A 21,905-nucleotide genomic window follows, 5' to 3' on the forward strand; every position below is an offset into this window, starting at 1 on the left:
GGTACATTGGGGTAGTAGAACATTTATAGAAGGAAATAAGACTCTTATAACCAATATATGGACTGGGCTTTTTTATATCTTCATTTACAGGTTGCCCAGGTGGGGGGACCCTCACACAGAACTGTGTCTAGGTAACGGGCCCGTATTCTGCCAATTGTTTAACCAACTCGTTTTCCTCCTCAAGTCTATGGTTGGTTCACTTTATTAATTGATTTGTATGTCATTTGAAACTGTCTACAGTTGATGCATTTTAATGGAGTCAAAGAGGTAATTGTGGTACCACATAGAGACTGTATATATTTACCATTTTAGAATTACCTGAGCACAAAGTGTGTTATTGTATGTGTACATAATCAAAGCCTTATTTATATAAAGAACAGTGTTTTCACTAACATAGTGTGTGGACATTCCTTTGTGGGTGCTTGGGGACTACACTGTATTTAAGAACCAGCCCGCATCACCACCTGAGAGCTTAAGCCTTGATTGCTCGTCCATTGCTACCAATCAATAGCAAATCTTGGCTGGCGTGCTCTGTGCTTCTACTCCGCCATATAGAGGACAGGAGTACAGATAACACCCCTCCAGTCTTTACAGTCAGCATCCAAATCTACCCGAGACAGACGGGAAATAAATCAATGGTCATCTGACATACAAAAGCATCACTCTCTATGACAAGTATTTCGCAATCATGGAAAGTTCTGCAAGGAACTGTGACTTTGTGTTGCGGACATTCTTTTACTACGAACATTGGATGACCTCTATCTTAGGGTACTGACCATTACAGAGACTGGCCTACTGCCAAGTGACTCACCCATACACATATTACTGTTCTGGCTCTCATTTTAAGTTGCAAATATGAATCCTACCTTGGTTTTCAATTTTGCTCCTACCTTTGTTTTGTATGGCAAAATAATCACCTATGAATTGCCCTAATGAGCTTTGTTGATGTAGATTTATTTTATTAATACCTAACTATCCTCTCAAGTCATCTGTTGTTCCTCTGCCCACAACCCACCCCTTTCGGGAAAATCTTCAAAAGGCCTATTCACTGAGATGTTTAACAATTGTGGTAACTACTGTGTAGAGCTGATGTAGCACGCTTCCTTGTCAGGCCTACGGCTCTTTTCTCTGCTAATGTGTTAATGGCTGCAAACCTGACATGACTAAGCAGATAGGTTTAGGGCATTTCACAAAGGTTCATTAGATGCCGCTTTTATTTAAAATCTCGATATGATGTTGGGTGAATTTGATTTTTTTGCCAGACTTCATCATCCGCATCAGAGTGAAAGGTTTATGCTTCGGTCCAACAGTGAGATGTCACAGTGGAAGACAAACTGAATAATTAACGCACCTAGGAAATGGGGATTAACAGCTTTACTTTGCGAAAAACAGGCATGGATATGTGTCTAAAAGGAGCATATCCAACAAACGGTATTCCTATGTGGCTGTACACTGTCTCCTGGTATTAGGTGGGAAATAAACAACACATTAAGGAGGAACTCTCTATTTTTCCAGATCTCGCTGGGCTCACTCATGCTGGTTTTCCCAATGCCTGACCCTAAGTGAACTCCACCCACGAGGACCAGTAATCCAGGGTAGAGAAAAACTCCAATAGGGTGAGGGTTTTGCAAACTAAAACACAAGAGGGAAGAACGATAGCTGACATTGTCAGTATGGAGAAGTATCCAAACATGTCTAAGGGTCTATACGAAGGGGACCTAGTGTCCCAGAACAAGTTCACAGCTGAATCTGAATAATAGGAACACAGGGCTGTCCCATCCTGCTGGCCTCTTGAGTTCACTAAAGGGCTCACAGTATTTACAACACATCTTTGTTGCCCTTGGCAGTTGTTCCAATTGTACACAGTGTTGTCCTCGTTGCTGAATTGCCTTCCTGGAATTTGTCAATGGAGACAAAACACACCTACCAAACAGAACCTATGAACCGCCCCGGGTTTGGTGGCTACCACCAATGATTATGAGCAGACCAAAAAGGAATCACCTCCTGGGCATGAACCTGCTTAAAGCTCAGATCAGGTAATTTTGGTTTTCGGCACCTGCCAGGCTCCAACCCCAGAAGACAAGTGATGCGCCTTAATGAGATCCGGCAGTCTCAGGGCTCTCATCAGGCTCCGGTCTATAGGCACCAGCAGGCTCTTGCACCACGTCATCCTTGAGATTTGGAGGCTTTCAAAGACTGGACTAACCGACCTAGCCACCTGCTTCTCTATCTTCCTCTCATTATCTTTGTGAAAACACCAATGGAATGGCGTCCTAACTCCCTTGCCACCTCTGTCTTTGTGCTTCTTTTATAGTTTCTACATACATTTTTTATTTTTTATTTATTTAAAATGTATAAAGCGCACAGCGGCCCTTGGGCATCGTGAGCATTCAATGGACTAAATAAGCTCTTTGATTGAGGAGACTCTCCTAATTGATGCCCGGTGATCTGATGCTTTGGGGCTTTGTAATCTCAATTTACAGTGAAATATTCAATCTTCACTCCCCTGAGGTGTTGTAGATCCCCTGGTTTGCCATACTTGCAAATTGTTTGTGCTTGGTTGACCGCCATTTTAGAGTCTGGCATAATTATCATGGCCGCAAGAGACTCTGTGGCCGATTCCCTGCTTTCACTGCTAACTTTCTTACCGGTCCGTGTTTCTTGCTGTTTCTGTGTCTGCACTCAACTCACAAACCTTCCTGATTTTGATACACACTGCATGCTCATTGTTCCTTACGCAAGCACGCTCATAAATGGTAGACTGGTGGGGTGTAGTGCTGTCTGCCAGCACTGTCCTTTGAGGACACACATTCTCATTACACATGGACCTGTGAACCTCACTTCTACCCCCTCTGATGGTGCTCAAGTCATATCTTAAATAAAACATAAAATGGGTGTCTATGGAGAGGGTTTACCTAAGCAAGAGTTTTTGGGCTTCCCTGCTGGACAATGAGGGGCAGAATGGGTGAACTTTGGGGGATCCTCTATATACGTCTTTTTGGGGTTGAGTCACTATACAGGGTTCCATAGTGCTTCCCTAGAGTTCCTCTATGCGCGTCACATAGTACATTAGCAAAAAATCTAGTTTTACTTTGGGGCATGGCTCCCAGATAATAGCATTGTCCTGAAGTGAGAGGAAGAATGCAACCTTGGAAAAATAGTCCTCAATGATCCTCCCCTCCAAATTCTTCTCCAATGTTGGTATATTTAGCTGCAAAAAACTGGAAATGTGTTTTGGAAATCCCCTTTTAGTGGCACTAGACAGGCCTGTCTATGGGTCCAGTGGTTCTGCTGGTTTTCCTAAGAGAACCATTCATATGTGAATCAAAGGCTCCAAAAATATTGGCTCTTGAGAGTCAACTAATTAATTTGCTCTTTTTTTCATTTATTTACCTTTTCAAGGCATTGATATAGCACAAACCTGACCAGAGTGGACGACGGGACACTTTACAGGATTTATTTACCAAGTTATGGATGTTCACCAAAGACAGAAAGGACGTCTACCTATCTAGATGGGATGGATGAAGTGGAGAGATGGGATGGGTAGAAGTGAGTCATGGTGTGCAGAACTTCTACCGGATGAAAGTCAACAACAGACAGTCTCACCAAATGAAAAGTAATTGAATTCTAAGGGAGTGCAGTCTCCTGTGCGGTCGACCAGCTCTGTTAAACTGGAACCTGCAGTGGATAAAGTGAGGGGATCCAATCAGATGGTTACATGAAAGCTTCAGTAATGCTGGCATAGACAGATTATATTGAAACCCAATATTGTAGATCATTCGGCGTCTACAGAAGGGAAACTCGATTAGGTCAGGGCATTGAGCAAAGCTTGCATTATCAGAGTTTCTGATGTTTTCTTTCTGCAATCACTTCCAAAAATGAGTCTGGAAAATCCTGAGAAGAATAACATTATGCAAAAATCCACCATCACTGTGGGGGAGCTTCATGAAATCTTCTATTGCCTGAGACCAAACATCATGTAGGGGTCCAAGAATACCTATAAAGCAGTCCCTTGGACTAAAAGATAATGTGGGTGATGTGTCTAATTCTGGGTTAATAGGAGAGGACAGTTATGTTGTGTCTGCTGGCCAGGCACAAGACAACTGTCAGTGAGGAAGATTTTCAATAGGATTTTTGTTGTCAGCAGTGGGATCATAACACAGCATTAATGGTGCCACTTTGACTGTGTAGAGGGGCGAGCATGTTTGGGATATGCCAAACATTCACATGTACACTTTGCTGCAGACACTACCAGTTGCAATCAAGATGTTTAATACTACAACCTGTGGGGTAATCTATAGGCTTACGGAGCAGCTCAAATGATGGTGTGGCATTGGGCCACATTCACCATTCAGGAGCATGGACTCTCAAGTACCAGATGATTCCCTGTTAGGATACATTGGCATGTCGGGGAGATACCGGGAAAAGGGTTGCTTTGCTTGTTCATTGCTTAAACTCTTCCGGATTCTGAAGACCTTGTCCAGAATAATTAGGGTTCTACAGATTACTTTACAACACAGTCTTGTAACTCCTACAAATCCTAAGTGGTCTTTGTCTAAAGAAAACTCATATGTAGAGTATCCGTGCACACAGAGGTTAGGCCCAAAACATGGCTATCATTCTCAGAAAGAGCCAGGGTTTGAAAACAAACTGAAACCAAAGAATTGCTATACTTGGTGTCCAGTGACTGTGGCCTTAGCAGGACCCCAGGACATAGGGAAATCAATAGGCAGCTGAAAACCCAAGCCACCCTAAGGTGCAGAGAATAAACACACTAACTGCGGCCTGCATGAGCAGTGAGACTATCATACTGGAACACCTCAAATGGTTAAAAATGACGGAACTAAGGGAAACCAGAAGATGTGTTGGCATGGTGAACAGAGGGGGCCTAATCCACACCCAGGCTTCCAAATTGCTTTTTGTTTGTGTTGTAAGAAAGTGTCCTGTTAGTCTGGATGGAAAGCTGTTATTTAACAGTATTATTCATGCAACATTCTCTTTAATCGCTGCTCTCAAAACCTGGACATCAAGCCAAGGTTTGGTGAGCTAGCCATGTAGCTCAAGAGCAACCAGTGAATTGTATCTGCAAAGCCAACTGTACCTACCTTCTTCTCCATCCCGCAATAAAATGAATAATGCACAATCATCTGACTCTCCAGGACTTAAGGATGCCTGGTGAGGGCAGCTTTATTATTTTATGGATTATTAATATCTAGTTTAATCTGATGTAACCCCAATGAAATCCCTTCAATTCATGTTAGTGGGACAGGTTGGAAAGGTGCTCTTGTGCCATTTCCAAGTTCATTCTCTTGAAGGAGGCTCATTGGTACTTAAAATGTTGAAGGTGCCCCTATTCTCCCATGTTCCTTATTTAAAGAGTACTTTCAGCAGATAACCCAAATTCCATTCAACACCCATTCTCTGTAACCTTGGCTAACCTTCTTTTTGTCCAGGGTTTTACAAAGGATATTGTTCTACATTTAGATGTCACAGACATATAACCACTTTTAGTTCTGATATTTTTTAAATAATTTAAAGTGAATCTCATGAGACTGTCCTGAGGTAACTTTCTCTGACTTGATTTTGAGATCTTGAATGCATACGCTCTGCAGTAGACAGTCTAGTTGATTCCTTAATATGTCCTGAAAATGTTCTTGTAGAAGAAGTAAAAAATCAAAAGCAGTGTGCCCTACAATAATGCTGCTATTCCGCCACCAGTTTTTCAATGCTGTTGTCCAGTTCGTATTATGTGAATCTGATACGCAAGATACTTCACCCCTTGAGCGAATCTGCTTGAATTTCAGCTTGGTCTAATTCACTGTATTACGTGGATCATGTACCTCACAGTGGAGGTCTGCTCAGGAGCAGTGTCATGCCCAACAATTCAATATTACAGAGGAGGAAGCTGTCATTATGCCCAAGATGCATCTGCTCACTCAGTGCGTTGGCACATTTGTGTGGCTGCTGCTGCTAGATTGCTCAAATTACTCTGACCACTCCTGCTGGTAAGTATCCGATCACAGAAAATTATCCAGTGGACGAGCCCTCGGAAAATCTGTTTTATACAAACGTGGCTGGTCTATTTGGGCATTTTGGACAATTTTACATATCCAATAAGTGCACTCAACATAAAATGAACAATATACCCATGTGGTCGCTACCAACTATTGAATCAAACATCTACAAGTAGTTTAATCTTTGTATGGTGCTTATTTGTCATAAGTAACATAGGTGATCTCAAATTATACTGCAGGGATCATCTCTATTCTTCACTAACATATGATGTTTATGTATAGGCAAACGACAGGTGCTTATATGTATCATGGAATACAAACAGGTCATGCTGCATAGATAAAACACAGAACATATGCATGCACACATTCATGAGGAACTGAGTTAAGGAATAGTGTAGTTACCAAAGGTTAGTACAGGTGACAGAGGTAGATTGTGTTAGCTTACAGCGCTGTCTGAATTTTGAATTATCCACTCAATTGCATCCCACCCCTAGAGCAATACAGAAGAGGTTTAAAATAAACATTGTAAAAGGCAGATATCTCCACCAGCGTTCAACGCTTGTACCCTTAACACACACATTTAGGATGCATACCGTCAATAAAAAGACAAATGGGGTGTGTATCTATGGGGAAATTAAATGTAACCTTTGACCTCCAGTATTGAAAGCAATTACAATTGGCAACAGTTTGATGCACCCTGCCACATCTTTCCACACGTATGTTCCTTAAAACAGATGCCAACAATTGTTTTCCTAAAAAGTGGGATGCTGTCAGCAATGCTTGCCACTTCATATAAATAAAAGGAACAGAGCTTAAAATGAAGAATAACTTATTGATTCCATTCGCAGTATGGTTAGGACATGACACAGACAGGCGGCAGTTGGGGATTTGGGAGAACCCCTGCTTTCATGCACCAGCTATGCTAGTTGAGTCTGTATGCCATTGCCGAGCTCAGACATCTCTGTGATTCTGAATGCACACTCATGGGTGAGCGGCAGCCATTATAGCTACATCTGGGCACAGCCCCCTTTTCCCTGACACACATTGCTTTGGAAGTTCTACCTTTAGAGCAGGGTATTACAGATCAATGCTACTGGGTTCCCCACCTACCTCCTCCAGACCAGTGTTCACCACACCTCTTTCTGCATCACAATCCACATCACCACCACAAACACCATCCACACCTACACCCAGGAAAGAGCACATTCTGAAGTTTAAGATAAGAGACGGCCTAGGACATGACACAACAGTGGCACAGCTTGATAACAAACCAAGCAGTACTGCATGGTGTGAAGCCAATAGGAGTATCCATACCACACAACGAATCAGCACCCACATGGAGTTCCCCGCACACACCCACAACATCAGCAGCTTCATCTGCACCTTAATCACTGCCTGTAACCAACAGTGTTACCACCCAAGTAGCCATCCACATTAATCAAATCATCATCCATCATTCAAAATACCATCTGGACTACCACCCTCACTACAAACATGTTGAACTCTTTTTATCAACACCCCAACATCCACATCTCCCTGACGCTGGCTGCTCTCCCATGCAATACCACCCTGTAGTGTTACACCTTTAACAACATCACCATCATTCCCAACAGGAATACTCACAACCACCTGCCAGTCACAAACCACCTGCTTCTACCCACGACCACTCACACACCCACAACCATCACCATCACTACCACAATCCACATCACAAAACTACTCCCCCCTTCAAGGACCATCTCACAACTTGTTAGAAACAGGAAAAAGGAAAATGTGGTTACGCTGGTACTCCAGGGCTCACATGGAGATATATCATCCAATGGTCAGGTGGATATAGTGGCCTCCTGACAAATGCACTGGATTTAATACAATGTCTTACTGTGTTACCAAACTGCTTGTGATGGTAATCGTAGCAGCACTAACTGGGGTCCTTGTGGCAGTGGTGCATCTGGGTGGTGATGCCTGGCACTGCCTGCTCATGCTCCAGTGGTCCTCTTTCTGGGATCTGGTTTCTCTTAGATGGAATGGCGACAGCGGCTGACCAATTCCAGTGAACGAGGCAAGCCGCGTATAGAAGATCTGTTCCAAAAATGGCAGTGTAGCAAGAGTTTATACACCAGCCTGCCCGATACAAGATAGTGGCTGCATACTTTTTCAAGGAGGACAAAGTGAAGGGACTGCATGCTATGAAGGTGGATGGTAAACACCGCTCCTTAAGCCTAACCTCGCACTGAAGTTCCTTGCTATCTTGTTTCGGTCTCCTTCTCAAACCTCACCCTTCAACTCTTCATTCCTGATTCTGGCTTTGCTGCCTTATGGCGCTCCCTCATCCCTAGCGCCAGTGCCCCTAATCCTTGCTGAATTCATTCTACTGCCTGCCACCCAGTTCTGGCGACTGCAGTTTCCAGTTCTTCAGTATCCAAAATCTGCCTGCGCAATTACTCCAGATGTGCATCCTACTCTTCTGGATAGAGTTTTCTTTCAAATATACCTGTTCTGTTATTAACTAGACTCACCAGTCAGCAATTCTGTCATTCTATAAATATTCACAGTCATTGGGGTCAATGGGCTCTACTAAGGGTAAATTGTACCTCCTCTCCACAAACATACTGACACAAACAACTCCTACTTATCCTACCCTCCAACCATATCTCTTTTCCATAGCCTTGTCACCAGTTCCCCAAACTCTATCCCAACCCATCCAACTTCTTCGTCAGTCAACCTTCATCCACCAACCTCCACAATGCGTTATCCATTGTCATGCTATCACCAGACCACCATGAAACCCATTGGTTATACACATTCCTCATTCTACACCCCCCTTCAACAGTCCACCCACCTTCTGTCCCAATGTCTCACATTCCTTGGCTCATCTGTCCCTCTTTTAATATCCAAATGACCAACACACACATCACCCACACATGGTCAACCTTCACTCACCCTCATACTCCTCCTTAACAAACCTCAACTCAATTAACGCTTAAACACACCATCCCCTTAGACACATTCACCCACTTACTTTCAACACCATCCACTATCACTTTGGAATAGGAAGGCTAGGAATATGAATAAAAGGGCTGGCATAATCATATTGACTGATCCCAAAATGACAGACAGACAATTTGTAACTTTGGGTCAGGGGCAGGGACGGCTGCCAGTTTCTGAAAGAATCACGACACCTGATAACAAATTAAATGACATGGCAGGCAGAGGGGTGGATGTGAGACCACTAAGCAAGGATCACTCATTACAGAGCTAATGAGAATGCAGTCTCACCAACCAGATCACTTATTTGGGAAAATCAGTCTTGGAGAAAAAGTATAAAAAAGGCACAGACCTGCTGAAGTTGAGGGTGTTAGTCTGCGTTCCAGAGTGAGAGTTGTGTGTCAGTGAGAGTCATACATCTCCACCTAATCACCTTCAACTCCCCAACCTCTTCCCCACATACTTTCATCACACAACATCCCTACCCTGCACAACATCGCCAATTCATGGCAGCCTTCCCCACTTGCCCCACCACCTCCACATCCAACCCACATTTGCCTTACTCCACCTCACCAACACCCTATGTTGACCCCACACACTTCATCAACACCCTGTGACAGAGTCACCTGTGTACTATCCACTGAGAGAGGATTGGGACCTCTGGGGAATGGGGGAGCCACCTACTCTGTGATTGCAAACTTGCCTAATTAAGAGATGGGCCCCAAAGTCAAGCAGCAGGAGGAAATATGCTTTAAACCAGGGGAAAATGTTCAAAAAGCATGTGTTCCTCGATATAACAGGAAAAGAGTACACAATTGAAGTGTGAATGATTTGACCGAAGCGGATGATGTAAGATCAGTTGGAATCCGAACGCAGCTCCATGCTTGTAGTAGAAGCTGGGAAAAAGCACATCTCCAGTATGCCAACCCTGACATGGAGTGCAATCCAAAGTCAGATGACAATCACACGAAGTGGGGAGGAGCACTGTGGAATTGGAAGGCTAAGAAGCTGAATACGAGGGCAGGCATACCTATATTGGCTGATCCCAAAATGGCAGACAGGTCCTGTGTAACTTTGGTCTGTGGGCTCGGGTTAGGGCGGCTGCAGTTGCTGAAAGAACCACAACACCTGATAACAAATTAAATGACATGGAGGACATATGGAGAGGATGTGGGACCATTAAGTAAGGCCTAATCACTCATTATAAAGCTAATGAGAAAGCAGACCCACCAACCGGATCACTTATTGGGAAAATAACTTTTGGAGAACTATGCAAAGAGGCACACACCTCTTGAAGTTAAAGGTGTTAGTCGGCATTCCCGGTGAGAGTTGTGCTTCAGTAAGAGGAGGAAATGTAGAGTTAGAGTACCAGAACCAGTATAGGACAAGCCAAAGTGGGCACCTAGCTCTTAAACCAAGAAACAGGGATTGCTGAGCCAATTGAGCCTTAGAACAGCCAAAGCCCTTTATTTTTGGGGGTTACTAATCTATATATTTAAAAGTCAACATTTGTTTGCTTGTTTGTGGCAGGATTTGTGGCAAAGCTTTGTTCCTTATACAATTCCACACCGTTTCACTAATATGCACCACATTTTGAATAGTTGCCTGTTAGGACACTCTGGACATTACTGGTTACATGACATTTGGACACCCCACCTCTTTCCCTGGATTTTAGCAAAAGTCAAAATGTGTGGGTTTGTGGCAAAGCATTGTTCCTTATACAATTCCACACTGTTTCACCAATCTGCACCAAATGTTGCATAGTTACCTGTTAGGACCCTCTGGACATTACTGGCTGTATGACATTTGGCCAACCCCACCCCGTTCCTTGGATTTCCGCCCAAGTCAAAATTTGTGTGTTTGTGGCTTGGCGAACCGTTATCCTTATACAATTACACACCGTTTCACCAATCTGCACTGACATTTTTATAGTTACCTGTTAGGACCCTCTGGACATTACTGGCTACATGCCATTTGGACATCCCGCCCCTTTCCCCGGATTTCAGTAAAAGTCAAAATTTGTTTGTGGGTTTGTGGCTTGATGGAGCGTTGGTTCCTTATACAATTCCACACCGTTTCACCAATCTGCACCACATTTTGCATAGTTACCTGTTAGGACCCCCTGGACATTACTGGCTCCATAACATTTGGACACCCCCACACCCTCTTCCTCGGATTTCAGCACAAGTCAAAATGTGTTTGTGGGTTTGTGGCCTGGCAAAGCGTTATTCCACACCGTTTCACCAATATGCACCAAATTTTGCATAGTTACCTGTTAGGACTCTCCGGGCATTACTGGCTATGTGAGATTTGGACACCCCACCCCGTTCTCCATATTTCAGCACAAGTAAAAATGTGTTTGTGGATTTGTGGCTTGGCGAAGCATTGTTTCTCATACAATTCCACACCTTTTCACCAATCTGCACAACATGTTACATAGTTACCTGTTAGGACCCTCCGGACATTACTAGCTACATGACATTTGGACCCCCTCTTTCCCCATATTTCAGCACCTTCACACATGAGACGGTTGCCTGAAATCGGTGAAAACATCAATTGGTCATAGAAAGACCGGTCCCGACACGAGGAACAAAACTCGAGGTCCAGGCCCAAGGATGCACGGTTTCCAAGATATTTACACTGCCACAAACTCCACCATGCCAGGTTGAGGAGACAGGTGGGGAGAGAGCACAGAAGGTCCTAGTATGCAGCAGCACACCAACTCTCACCTCCCCCCAACGTCTTCACTGGGGAATGTCAGCCAGCCACAAGCACCCATTCTCAGTGCAGTTTACTTCAGGGTACAAAGCACATCAAGCCATAAGCGAATCGGAACAGTGACCTGCAGGATCAGTGTTATCATGTCTGTCTACAGAACCCGTTCGGAGAACGGATACTTCTGCTAGTTCTTAATGAAAAGGAAAAAGACAGCAATTTGGAGACGCACAAATTGGAATCTTTTAGAAACTTTTATGAATCCCTATATAAGGCCCACAGACACTATTCAATTAAAAGATTATTCCATTGATATTCTAAAATTCACAGTGGAGCAAAAATAGAGACCCCAATATTGCCTCAGGCATTCCTAAACACCATTAATGCAATGAAAGTGGGTAAGAGCCCGGCACCCGAATGCCTAATGGTTGCATTCTACAAAAATACAGGTCTTGTATTGACCATTGTTATGGCAGACCTCTACAACTCTTTTGGAGAAAGTGGGGGATGAGTTCCCTCAATGACCAAAGCCCATAATTCATAATAGTGAAACTAGGAAGGAATCCCAAACCATGTTAATCTTACACCCTCATTGCAATGCATCTTATAGATAAAACCAAACATTGGCCTAGTCCTGTGCTGTTACTAGACCATGATGCCTAGAAGGCATTTGACTGGGTAGATTGACCCTTCCTGAGCAGGATTTTGCTTAGTTTGAACCAGGGTCCCAAAATAATGACTATGATTCTCCAACTATACTAACAGCTTCTTAAAGATAAGAGTAAATGGCCAACCGTCTACTGGTTTCCCACTGAAGTGGGAAACGAGACAGGGCTGTCCCCTCTCTTTTTCACAATGGCATGGGAGCCTTTTGCAGAAAGAATAAGGAAGAGTCACGAGATTACTGGCATCAAGACGATGAAGACATACCATGCCAGGGCCTCATTACGAGTACTGTGGAAAAAAGTGGCAGTAATTCAGTAAATACTATCTCTAAGAAATGTAAAGCAACATGGAGTAAGTTTATAACATAAATGAAGGATGGCTATAATCTCCAAGAGCTAAGAGCTCTGTGACCCTGTGACACTGCATTGCTCTAAAATATGTTTTTGTTTTCCCGTCTAATGGTATTTTGAAGGCTAAAAATGTTAACCACAAACTGCATGAGATACTCATGACAATGGACAATCTCACCAATAGGTGAGAATGGGAGAAGTGGGGTGAAAAATGACTGTTAGTGATATGCTGTGTTTGCTTTCATTCTATGGTGAATTTTAGAAAAAACTATAAAATATGTTAAAGAAAGAAACCCCGTATTGGAGATTTGGGGGATACATTCTAATAGAAGTACCCAGATATGAGGGAAGATTCCTTCTGGCAAGTACCCTTATAGGTGTTCAAATTCCTACCTTGGAATAAACCCTTGTAAGAGTGGATGTTACAGGAATTGCCCCGTTAGGCATACTTTCAAGCAAAAGTAATCCAAGACATTCCTGGATGGCAGGATCATTGGAATCAGACACAGTAAAAGCCAAAGGCAAAAAGAAACTTAAGGGCAAAGAAGTATGCTGGGCCCCTATGAACAACCCTATGATTTTGGTAAAGAGTATAAGATTCTGTAAATTAGGCTTTTCAGAGCAGGTATCACCTGATGTAGTTTGGTACTGATCCCAACTTCACTTTAAACATTTCTACTGCGTACAGAATGACCCAGAGGCTTATGGGTGCAACACAAACATAACAGAGACATGAGATACTAACACACTAATACTTGCCCATACTGGAGAAAAACGTATTAAAAAGCAAGGTTTTCAATTTCTTCTTGAATATTTTAGTAGACACCTCCACTCTCAAATCTGGAGGAATCGAATTCCAGTCATTGGGGCAGCAGCAAAAAAGGCACCCTTGAACATCCGAGTGAGCGCACTTCAGGGCTCCTTCAGCTGATTAGTATTATTCGATCTAAGGGTTCTGGAATTTGATTTGTTCATAATTATTTCAGAAAGTTAACGTGGACTTGTAACTATAAAACATGAGTAATCATCAAGAGGTGAAACTCAATCCTCGCCTCAATTGGGAGCCAAGGTAAATCCTGTCTTGCTTTTGTAACATGATCACGTAGTTTAAGGCCAGCTATAACCCTAACTGCCCTATGGGAATAGTTTCTTACCTGTAACTCCATTTCTCCAGCATTGGTATCTTTCATGGATTCACATGCTTAGAATATTCCCATTCGTCAGACTGGGACCCCTCGGTACACATATATAGCCTTTTCCAATAGGAAAACTTCCGACACTTTTGTGTCCTATCTACGTCCTTTTAGGACCCGCCTACGCATGCTCCGTAGGCCGTCCCCGTATAAGAGGCCCGCCCCCGCGGTTCCCCTTCAGATTTCGGCCCCTCCAAAGTAGGAAGGGTTAAATTTATCAATTAAATACATTACATTCCGGGGAGGTTGGCGGGCGCATGTGAATCCATGAAAGATACCAATGCTGGAGAAATGGAGTTACAGGTAAGAAACTATTCCCTTCTCCAGCATTGGATCTTTCATGGATTCACATGCTTAGAATAGATTGTATAGCAGTAACACTTGAGACGGCGGTGAGAATGTAATGTAATATACCCTCAACATATTACACTAAGCATATGTACAGTAGGAATAAGTTACCTCATATAACCTTACCCACATAAAATAAACTGTCATTAAAAAGGTAGACAACAGATTCTCCACAGCTTACCTTACTGAAACAGATGGCGCAGGACAGCTCTTCCCATCTGCACCTCGTCCGCATGCTGCCTGGCAAGGCAGTAGTGGCGGGTAAACGTGTGGGGCACTGACCATGCCGCAGCTTGGCATATGTCTGTCAACGGAATTCCTGCCCATAAAGCTGTTGAGGAGGACATCGATCTTGTAGATTTGGCTCTAGGATGTCCTTGCAGTGGCCTTCCGGCCTTAGAGTGACAAAACGCAATCGTCGATGAGACCCATCGAGCCAATCCTTGTTTAGAGATTGCTTTTCCTCTCGTCGACGGACCATATGCGACGAACAGTTGTCTAGTAGACCTGAATTCCTGTGTACGATGTAGGTAAAATTTCAGAGCCCTCTTAACGTCCAGGGTATGAAGAGCTTTTTCTGCTGCCGATGATGGTGTGGTGAAGAAAGTAGGGAGAACAATGGACGAGTGTTTCTGATACACTGTCGGAACTTTTGGGACGAACATAGGATTAGTTGCCAGGACTACTTTGTCCTTAAAGAATCTTAGGTATGGCGGGTCTACGACCAGCGCTTGCAGTTCCGAGATTCTTCTAGCAGATGTGATAGCAATCAAGAATGCCAACTTCCACGAAATGAATTTTATGTCGACGTGGCCATAGGCTCAAAAGGCGGTTTCACTAAGCCTGTCAACACTGTATTGAGACTCCAAGTCGGGGGGAAACGTTTTTCCGGGGGAAAAGCTCGAAATAAACCCCTCATGAAGTGTTTTACAAGTCTGTCGCTAAATAGAGGAGACGACTGCCTTTTCCTTGTGAACCTCGAGATGGCCGCCAGGTGCACCTTTATCGATGTGAAGGATAATCCCCTCTCCGCCAAGAGGAGCAGGTAAGGTAGAACTTGTTCCGGCGTCACCGACAACGGTTGTAGGCCCTGTTGTCCCCTACACCATTCACAGAACCTCTGCCACTTATAGGAGTAGGATTTGTTTGTAGAAGGGGCTCTATGACATTGATTTAATATGATTTAATCTGCTTTGTTACTTATAGATAAATGCGAGTTCATGTTTCAGTTCTTGCAGGTTTGGAATAGGGTGATCACTTTTAAACACCACTACAGTTCCTTCGAAATACAACATTCTACATTTTAAGAATGGTTTAACATTGAACGGCGGTAACCACCCCCCTTGTTATACAGAAGGGGCTCTAGCCGCCTGCAGAATTTTTTGACAATCCTCCGAAACGTCTAAAGCACCGAACTCCGAAAAGTCAGGAGCCAGGCTGTAAGGTTGAGACTGTCCAGGTCGTGATGCCACACCGTGCCTTTGTCCCGGGATAGTAGGTTCGGGGCTTTCGGAAACCCTATGGGATGTTCCAGCGACAGGTGAAGCAGGTCGGAGAACCACGGTTGCCTTGGCCAGTATGGTGTCACTAGAATTACCCGGCAATTGTATCTGCATATCCACTGTATTGTCCTCCGTATGAGGGGGAACGGGGGAAAAGCATAGAGGAACATGTCCGTCCATGGGAAGGAGAATGCCTCCCCCCTGGAGCCCTCTTGAGGCCATCTGCTTGCGAATTGCTCGCATTTCTTGTTGTCTTTGGTCGCGAAGGCGTCCAGAGGGGGGTGACCCCATTTCTCGAACACTTTCATCAGGTGAACTGTGTCCATTTCCCACTCGTGTATCTGGGCCATGATTCTGCTGAGGGAGTCTGCTTGGGAGTTCCTCACTCCTGGAAGGTGATGAGCCACGATGGAAATTTCGTGCTTTAATGCCCAATGCCATGTTTTCTGGGCTTCTATGGAAAGAGTTCTTGTTCGCGTCCCTCCTTGTTTCCTCAGATAAAACATGGCCGTTGTATTGTCGGTCAGTATTCGTACTCGCGAGCCCTTGATGTGTGGTAGGAATGCCTTCAAGTCCCATCGTACTGCTCTGAGCTCTAACACGTTTATGTGTAGGAGTGACTCCATTGGAGACCAGCGACCTTGCGTTTGGAGAGCACCCATGTGAGCTCCCCATCCGGTTAGGGACGCATCCGTGACTATGGTTCGCTGAAACTCCGGCTCCTGTAGGGGTACGCCGTTGTTCAGATTGTGGAAACTCTGCCACCACTGAAGGGTCCGAAGCAGCTTGTCATCGTCGATGGTTATCTTGTCTGACCACGATCCTTGAGCCTGCGTCCATCGGGCCGCGAGGAATTCCTGGACTGGCCTCATGAATAGGCGACAGTTTTCCACCAGATGGATGCAGGATGCCATGGCCCCTAGGACCGAAACGTATTTTCTCACTAAGATCTTGGTATTTCGCCGTAGTCGGCATGCTTGTTGATTGAGTCTTGAGGTTCTGTCGAGAGAAGGTTTCACTAGCCCTAACTGGGTCTCGAACTGTGCCCCCAGGAATACCAGCGATCTCGATGGCTGCAGAGAGGATTTTTCGAAGTTTATGGCGAATCCCAGCTGTTGTAGAAGCTGCATGGTGGCTTGTAAACTTGTGTTGGTCGACGCTGGGGAGGATCCCCTTACCAGCCAGTCGTCGAGGTATGGGTATACATGGTGGCCTTGCTTCCTTAGCCAGGCCGCTACGGGAGCCAGGCATTTCGTGAACGTTCTGGGGGAGGTCTTGAGCCCAAAAGGAAGAACCGTGAATTGGTAGTGAGTCCGCCCTATTACAAATCTTAGGAATTTCCTGTGTTTCCGACACATTGGAATATGGAAATACGCGTCCTGTAAATCCAGGGACGCTAGTAAATCCCCCTCTTGAACGGCGCGGATTACTTCCTGCAGAGTGAGCATCTTGAATTTTAGGCTCTTTAAAGACTTGTTGAGATCACGTAAGTCTAAAATGGGACGCCATTTGCCGTTCGGCTTTTTTACGACGAAATATCTTGAGTAGACTCCTTGACCTCTCTGTGATGTTGGAACTAATTCTATCACGCCCTTTGCTAACATGAGTGTTACCTCTTGTTGCAGTATCTTCAGATGGGAATGAGCGGTGAACGCAGGTGGAATTTGCGGAGGGCTTTGTTTGAATTGTAGAGAGTGTCCGTTTCTTATAGTATCCAGCACCCATTGATCCGTCGTTATTCGTTCACATTCGTCGACATATGCTGAAACTCTTCCCCCCAGAACGGTGTGTTGTATGTCACTGCTGATCTTTATTTTGCTTGTCTCTCGACAACGACGGATATGATGGTCTTTTCCTGGAAGTCTGGAAGTTCCGGCGACGGTTTGCCGTTTGGGAGGCACGTCTATATCCCTGGGAGGGGTAAGCTGATCTGCCAAAGGATCTGTCTCCAGATGCAGAGAATCTTGAATTACCTGAAGCCCCTCTAAAGGGACGAAAAGACTTTGTATTGTACTTCTGGCCTGAAGTAGGTACACTTAAGCCATGACTGTCGACGTAATACGACCCCATTATTGACTTGCTTGAAGCCTGACTCAGCGAGGTCCACCGCAATGTTTATTGCGTGATTTGAGGCTTCCTCACCTTCTCGGACGAGTAACATCGCTGCCTTCCTATGCTCTTCTGGAAGATGATCAAGCAACGGAGCTAGCCTGTGCCACATCTCCCTATCGTATCTGGCAACAATTGCCAGAGAGTTTGTGGATAGCACTTTTTTGCCAAAGGCATCTTGGCGTCTCGCTTCGTTCTCAGGAGGAGTCGTGCACTTGTGCTGGGCCTTCGCCTTCCTCGCCGCTGCCGCCGACACCACCGAGTCTGGCGTTGGTTGGGAGGATAAACACTTGGGGGTAGACTCTGGAGCCTTAAACTTTTTTTCCAGGCGTCCTTTCACTGCCGGCTCTGAAAACGGGTGATGCATTGTCTGCAACCCCTCCTTCCATACATGGTCTAGTATTGGTATCGAGAACACAGACCTCCTTCTCTTACCCATGTGGTCGAACAAACAGTCCTTTTTCTATTCTTCCTGGGACAAACCAAATTCTTTGCATGCCTTCTCCATCATAGAATGGAATGACGCAATGTCGTCCGGAGGGGACGGGTGAGCTGGGCTTCTAGGGGTTTCCAACTCCACCTCTGACTCCCAGGTTGGATCCCTGGAGGGGGATGATGAGATATCCGACATGGCTCCCCTGTCAGACTCCGAATCTGGCAGCTCACCTTCCTCTTGTGCCAGTGCTGAGATTGGCGTGTGTAGGTGCGTCGGTTGACGGGACGGGCCCGGCTCGTCGACGGGTTACTGTGGCCGGTTTGCCTGAGGTAGTCTCTGGTCCAACGACTGTAACAACGATTGAAGCGTGGACAGAATTTCCAACGACAAAACAGATTGAGGATTGAGAAGAGGGGCAGATACCGGTATAACTGATCCCCTCGTCGACGAATTGTCAGCCACTCGTAGCCCTAGGTCTGCTGGGCCAGCTATTCTCTCATTCTCGTCCTCCGAGGACAGCAACACAGCCTGTTCTTGTAGTAAAGTATCCGGGGGGATCGAATCAAAAACTTCATGCCTCCAGGCCTCCTGTAGAACCCCCATCGACGAGGCCATCGTCGACGTCGTTGTCGGTGGGACGGTGGATGCCACCTGCGTAAGTGGCATGGTGGAGGCCGATGACTGGGCAGCCGTCGACAAAGGTGACTTAGCAGGTGGTTTTGGCGGTCCCGCCTTTTCCACACTTGGCTTGCTTTTACTCGACTCTCGACTCGTGGTCGATCTATGATGATCGCCCGAGGAGGATTTCCTTTCCTTTTCATGCTTTTTTGATGAAGATGATTTCTTTAACGAGGAGTCTCTAGTTGAGTGACTTCCAGACGACTCTTTTTCCGTCGGTCGAGATTTCTTCGCCGGTGGTTCTGACGAGGAAGCGCGGCGTGATGTTTTCGCCAATTGTGTGGAGCCTACCTCCGAAGGGGGGTATGCCCCCGCTCCATCATTCAGCCATGCCACCAGTCGTCGACTGCGGTCTTTGAGGGTTTTTTGAGAAAACCCTTTGCATATGTCGCAGTTCTCCGCCGAATGATGAGGGTGGAGGCAATATATACAATCCATATGTCCGTCCCCCTCGTAAACTTTTTTCAAGCTGCACGTCGCGCATGGGCAGAACAGCGCTTTTCCTGACACGGAGGACATTTTCTGTACTCAAATTCCAGTAATGCCACCTTGTACAAAATAGTAAGACAACGCGAGGAGATTCCACTACTTTGGAGACGGTTGAAATCTGAAGGGGAACCGCGGGGGCGGGCCTCTTATACGGGGACGGCCTACGGAGCATGCGTAGGCGGGTCCTAAAAGGACGTAGATAGGACACAAAAGTGTCGGAAGTTTTCCTATTGGAAAAGGCTATATATGTGTACCGAGGGGTCCCAGTCTGACGACGGGGAATATTCTAAGCATGTGAATCCATGAAAGATCCAATGCTGGAGAATTTGTATTACTTGTAGTCTAGCATATGCTAATGTATTACTTCCTTCTAGAAAGCAACAACAATAGTCTAATTTAGATCCTATAATTGCGCTTACGATTGTCTCATACTTAGCATTTGACGATATAAGGACACATTTGCACTAGCAATTTAATATAGTATGCCAAGGCAGAAACAAGACTATTTACATGGGCATTCATAGTCATAGACTGGTCTAAATGAGCCCCCAAGGTTTTACCTTTATTTTTTGTCATAGGTTCACCACCAGCCCCCTTGAAAGTCCTATATTCTCCTCCTAGCTTTGTGGTTTTGTTAGCAGTTCCAACCAGCATCACCTTGGTTTTATTCTGTATTCAGTGCAAGACCATGTTCCACCATCCACATCGGAATTACATCATAAACCGTGTTCACCTTTTTTACACCCTCTTCAGATACGCCGGCTGAAGCAATGACACACTGGGTGTCATCGGCGTAATTAGTAAAAGCAATGCCTTTCTCCTCCAGCAAATTAAAAAGGGGCACTGTCAAAATGTTGTAGAGCAAAGGCGAGAGGCATGCACCCTCAGGTACACAAAACTGCAACAATGCCGGATAAGACTCAGCCACTTCATTGCAAATCCTGCACAGTGCATTGCCAAGAAATGAACAAATCCACTCAGCTGCCTTATCTGAAAATGCTGCCACTTCTTTCAACCTGGTGATCAACAAAGAGGGATCCACCAGGTTGAATGCAGTGCATAGGTCCAATAACATAAGCATCACTGATTGTACTTTATCCATGATCTGTAAAAGTCTAGATTTCAAGTCCAACAATGTTGTTTCATTGCTGTGACCCTGCCTAAAACAAGATTGATTCATATTTCAAATATTATGAGAATGAAGATTCTCTAAAAAAGGCCTCTAAGCCACACAATCTAAAAATGTTTCTTATGTGTAGATATCACCGTTTTGTTGCATAGCATATAGCTCAAGTCTTATAGGGGTTGCCCTTACCCTTTTCCAATCTGACCTTTTGAGGAGGGCTAAAGGGATCCTGGGAACTTGAAAGCAATGAGAAATTAAGTGTTCACATATATGCATAAAGAAAAGTGGAAGAACTGCCTTGTAGTGATGCTGAATTATTCACATACACTCTTAAGCCCAGAGGACAACGGATAGCCACTGCTGAGCAGGCAGGAGAGACTCTTGTTTTGTTTATGTGCATATGAGCATGTCTAGATGGCTATATCTTTATGCTTTTTCAATGACACCTGGCTGGATGGCTGAAAATGCAAAACAGAGCCAGATTTAAATGTCTTTTCCTGGTTCACAAATCTATCCGCAGTAAAGCACCATCATATCTATCCTTCTCTATCCAACTCTGCAAGCCTTCTTGTAATCTCTGCTCTGCCTTCTTGACTAACCTTATGGCACCTCACCCTCCCTGTGCTTCCTCTTGCTTCCGTTCTTTCTCTCTTCTTGCTCCACTTGCATGGAATTCTCTTCCATGGACATCTGAGAAACAGTCCACATGGACTTGTTCAAAGCCAAATTGAAAGCCTACCTTCTCGCCTCCGAGTTACTCTATTACCTTCCTCTCATTGGTATGCAGTTATAAAATCGTGGCAAAAATATCGCCTGTAAAAAAAATCGTGGCAAAAACCGTGCTTTGACCCATTAAAGTGTACCCCATTACACCATTTAAGGGAAGCAGAGGTTGCAGGGGTGTCCCCCGCTCCCCTTAAATGGTATAATGGGCCCAGGGTTTGCGGGGGTGTCCCCCCGCATCCTTTACATGGATTGCGGCAAAACCACAGCATTTTTGCAGCGATATTTTGTGTTCACAGCCATTTTGCCGCGATTTTACCACATGTAACCCTCTCAACTGCCTTCTAGATAACATTTTTCCCTCTGTGCCCCTCACTTTATCCACCATGATCACATCCCTAACACAGCTGGATGTACCGACTACCTACACTTAAAAATGTCTAATGTTGGTTGTCGTTAATCTATGTATGTCCACCAATGTATTGCCCCCGATGACTTACATTTACTCCCCTTCACAACCAGGTCAGAATGTCACTCAAACATACCCCATTGTAAGAAGCTCACTGCTTCC

At 44.9% G+C, this 21,905-nt stretch overlaps 1 protein-coding gene across 3 annotated transcripts in view; it reads right to left on the bottom strand.

Annotated features, from left to right (window-relative positions):
- The window catches only part of PRELID3A (PRELI domain containing 3A), a 274,440-nt gene that overhangs the window by 34,529 nt on the left and 218,006 nt on the right, over positions 1 to 21,905 (bottom strand). The window contains exon 6 of one of the 3 annotated variants that reach the window (XM_069620838.1): positions 6,417 to 6,504. The exons of the other annotated variants lie outside the window; for them this stretch is intronic. Within the exon in view, the coding sequence (XP_069476939.1) occupies positions 6,451 to 6,504 (54 nt within the window). The 3' untranslated portion in view covers positions 6,417 to 6,450. The remainder of the gene's footprint in view (positions 1 to 6,416; positions 6,505 to 21,905) is intronic. 3 annotated transcript variants of the gene reach the window in all.

The sequence above is a fragment of the Ambystoma mexicanum genome, chromosome 5q (assembly GCF_040938575.1).
Source record: "Ambystoma mexicanum isolate Mex_15411 chromosome 5q, UKY_AmexF1_1, whole genome shotgun sequence".
Lineage (NCBI taxonomy): Eukaryota > Metazoa > Chordata > Amphibia > Caudata > Ambystomatidae > Ambystoma > Ambystoma mexicanum.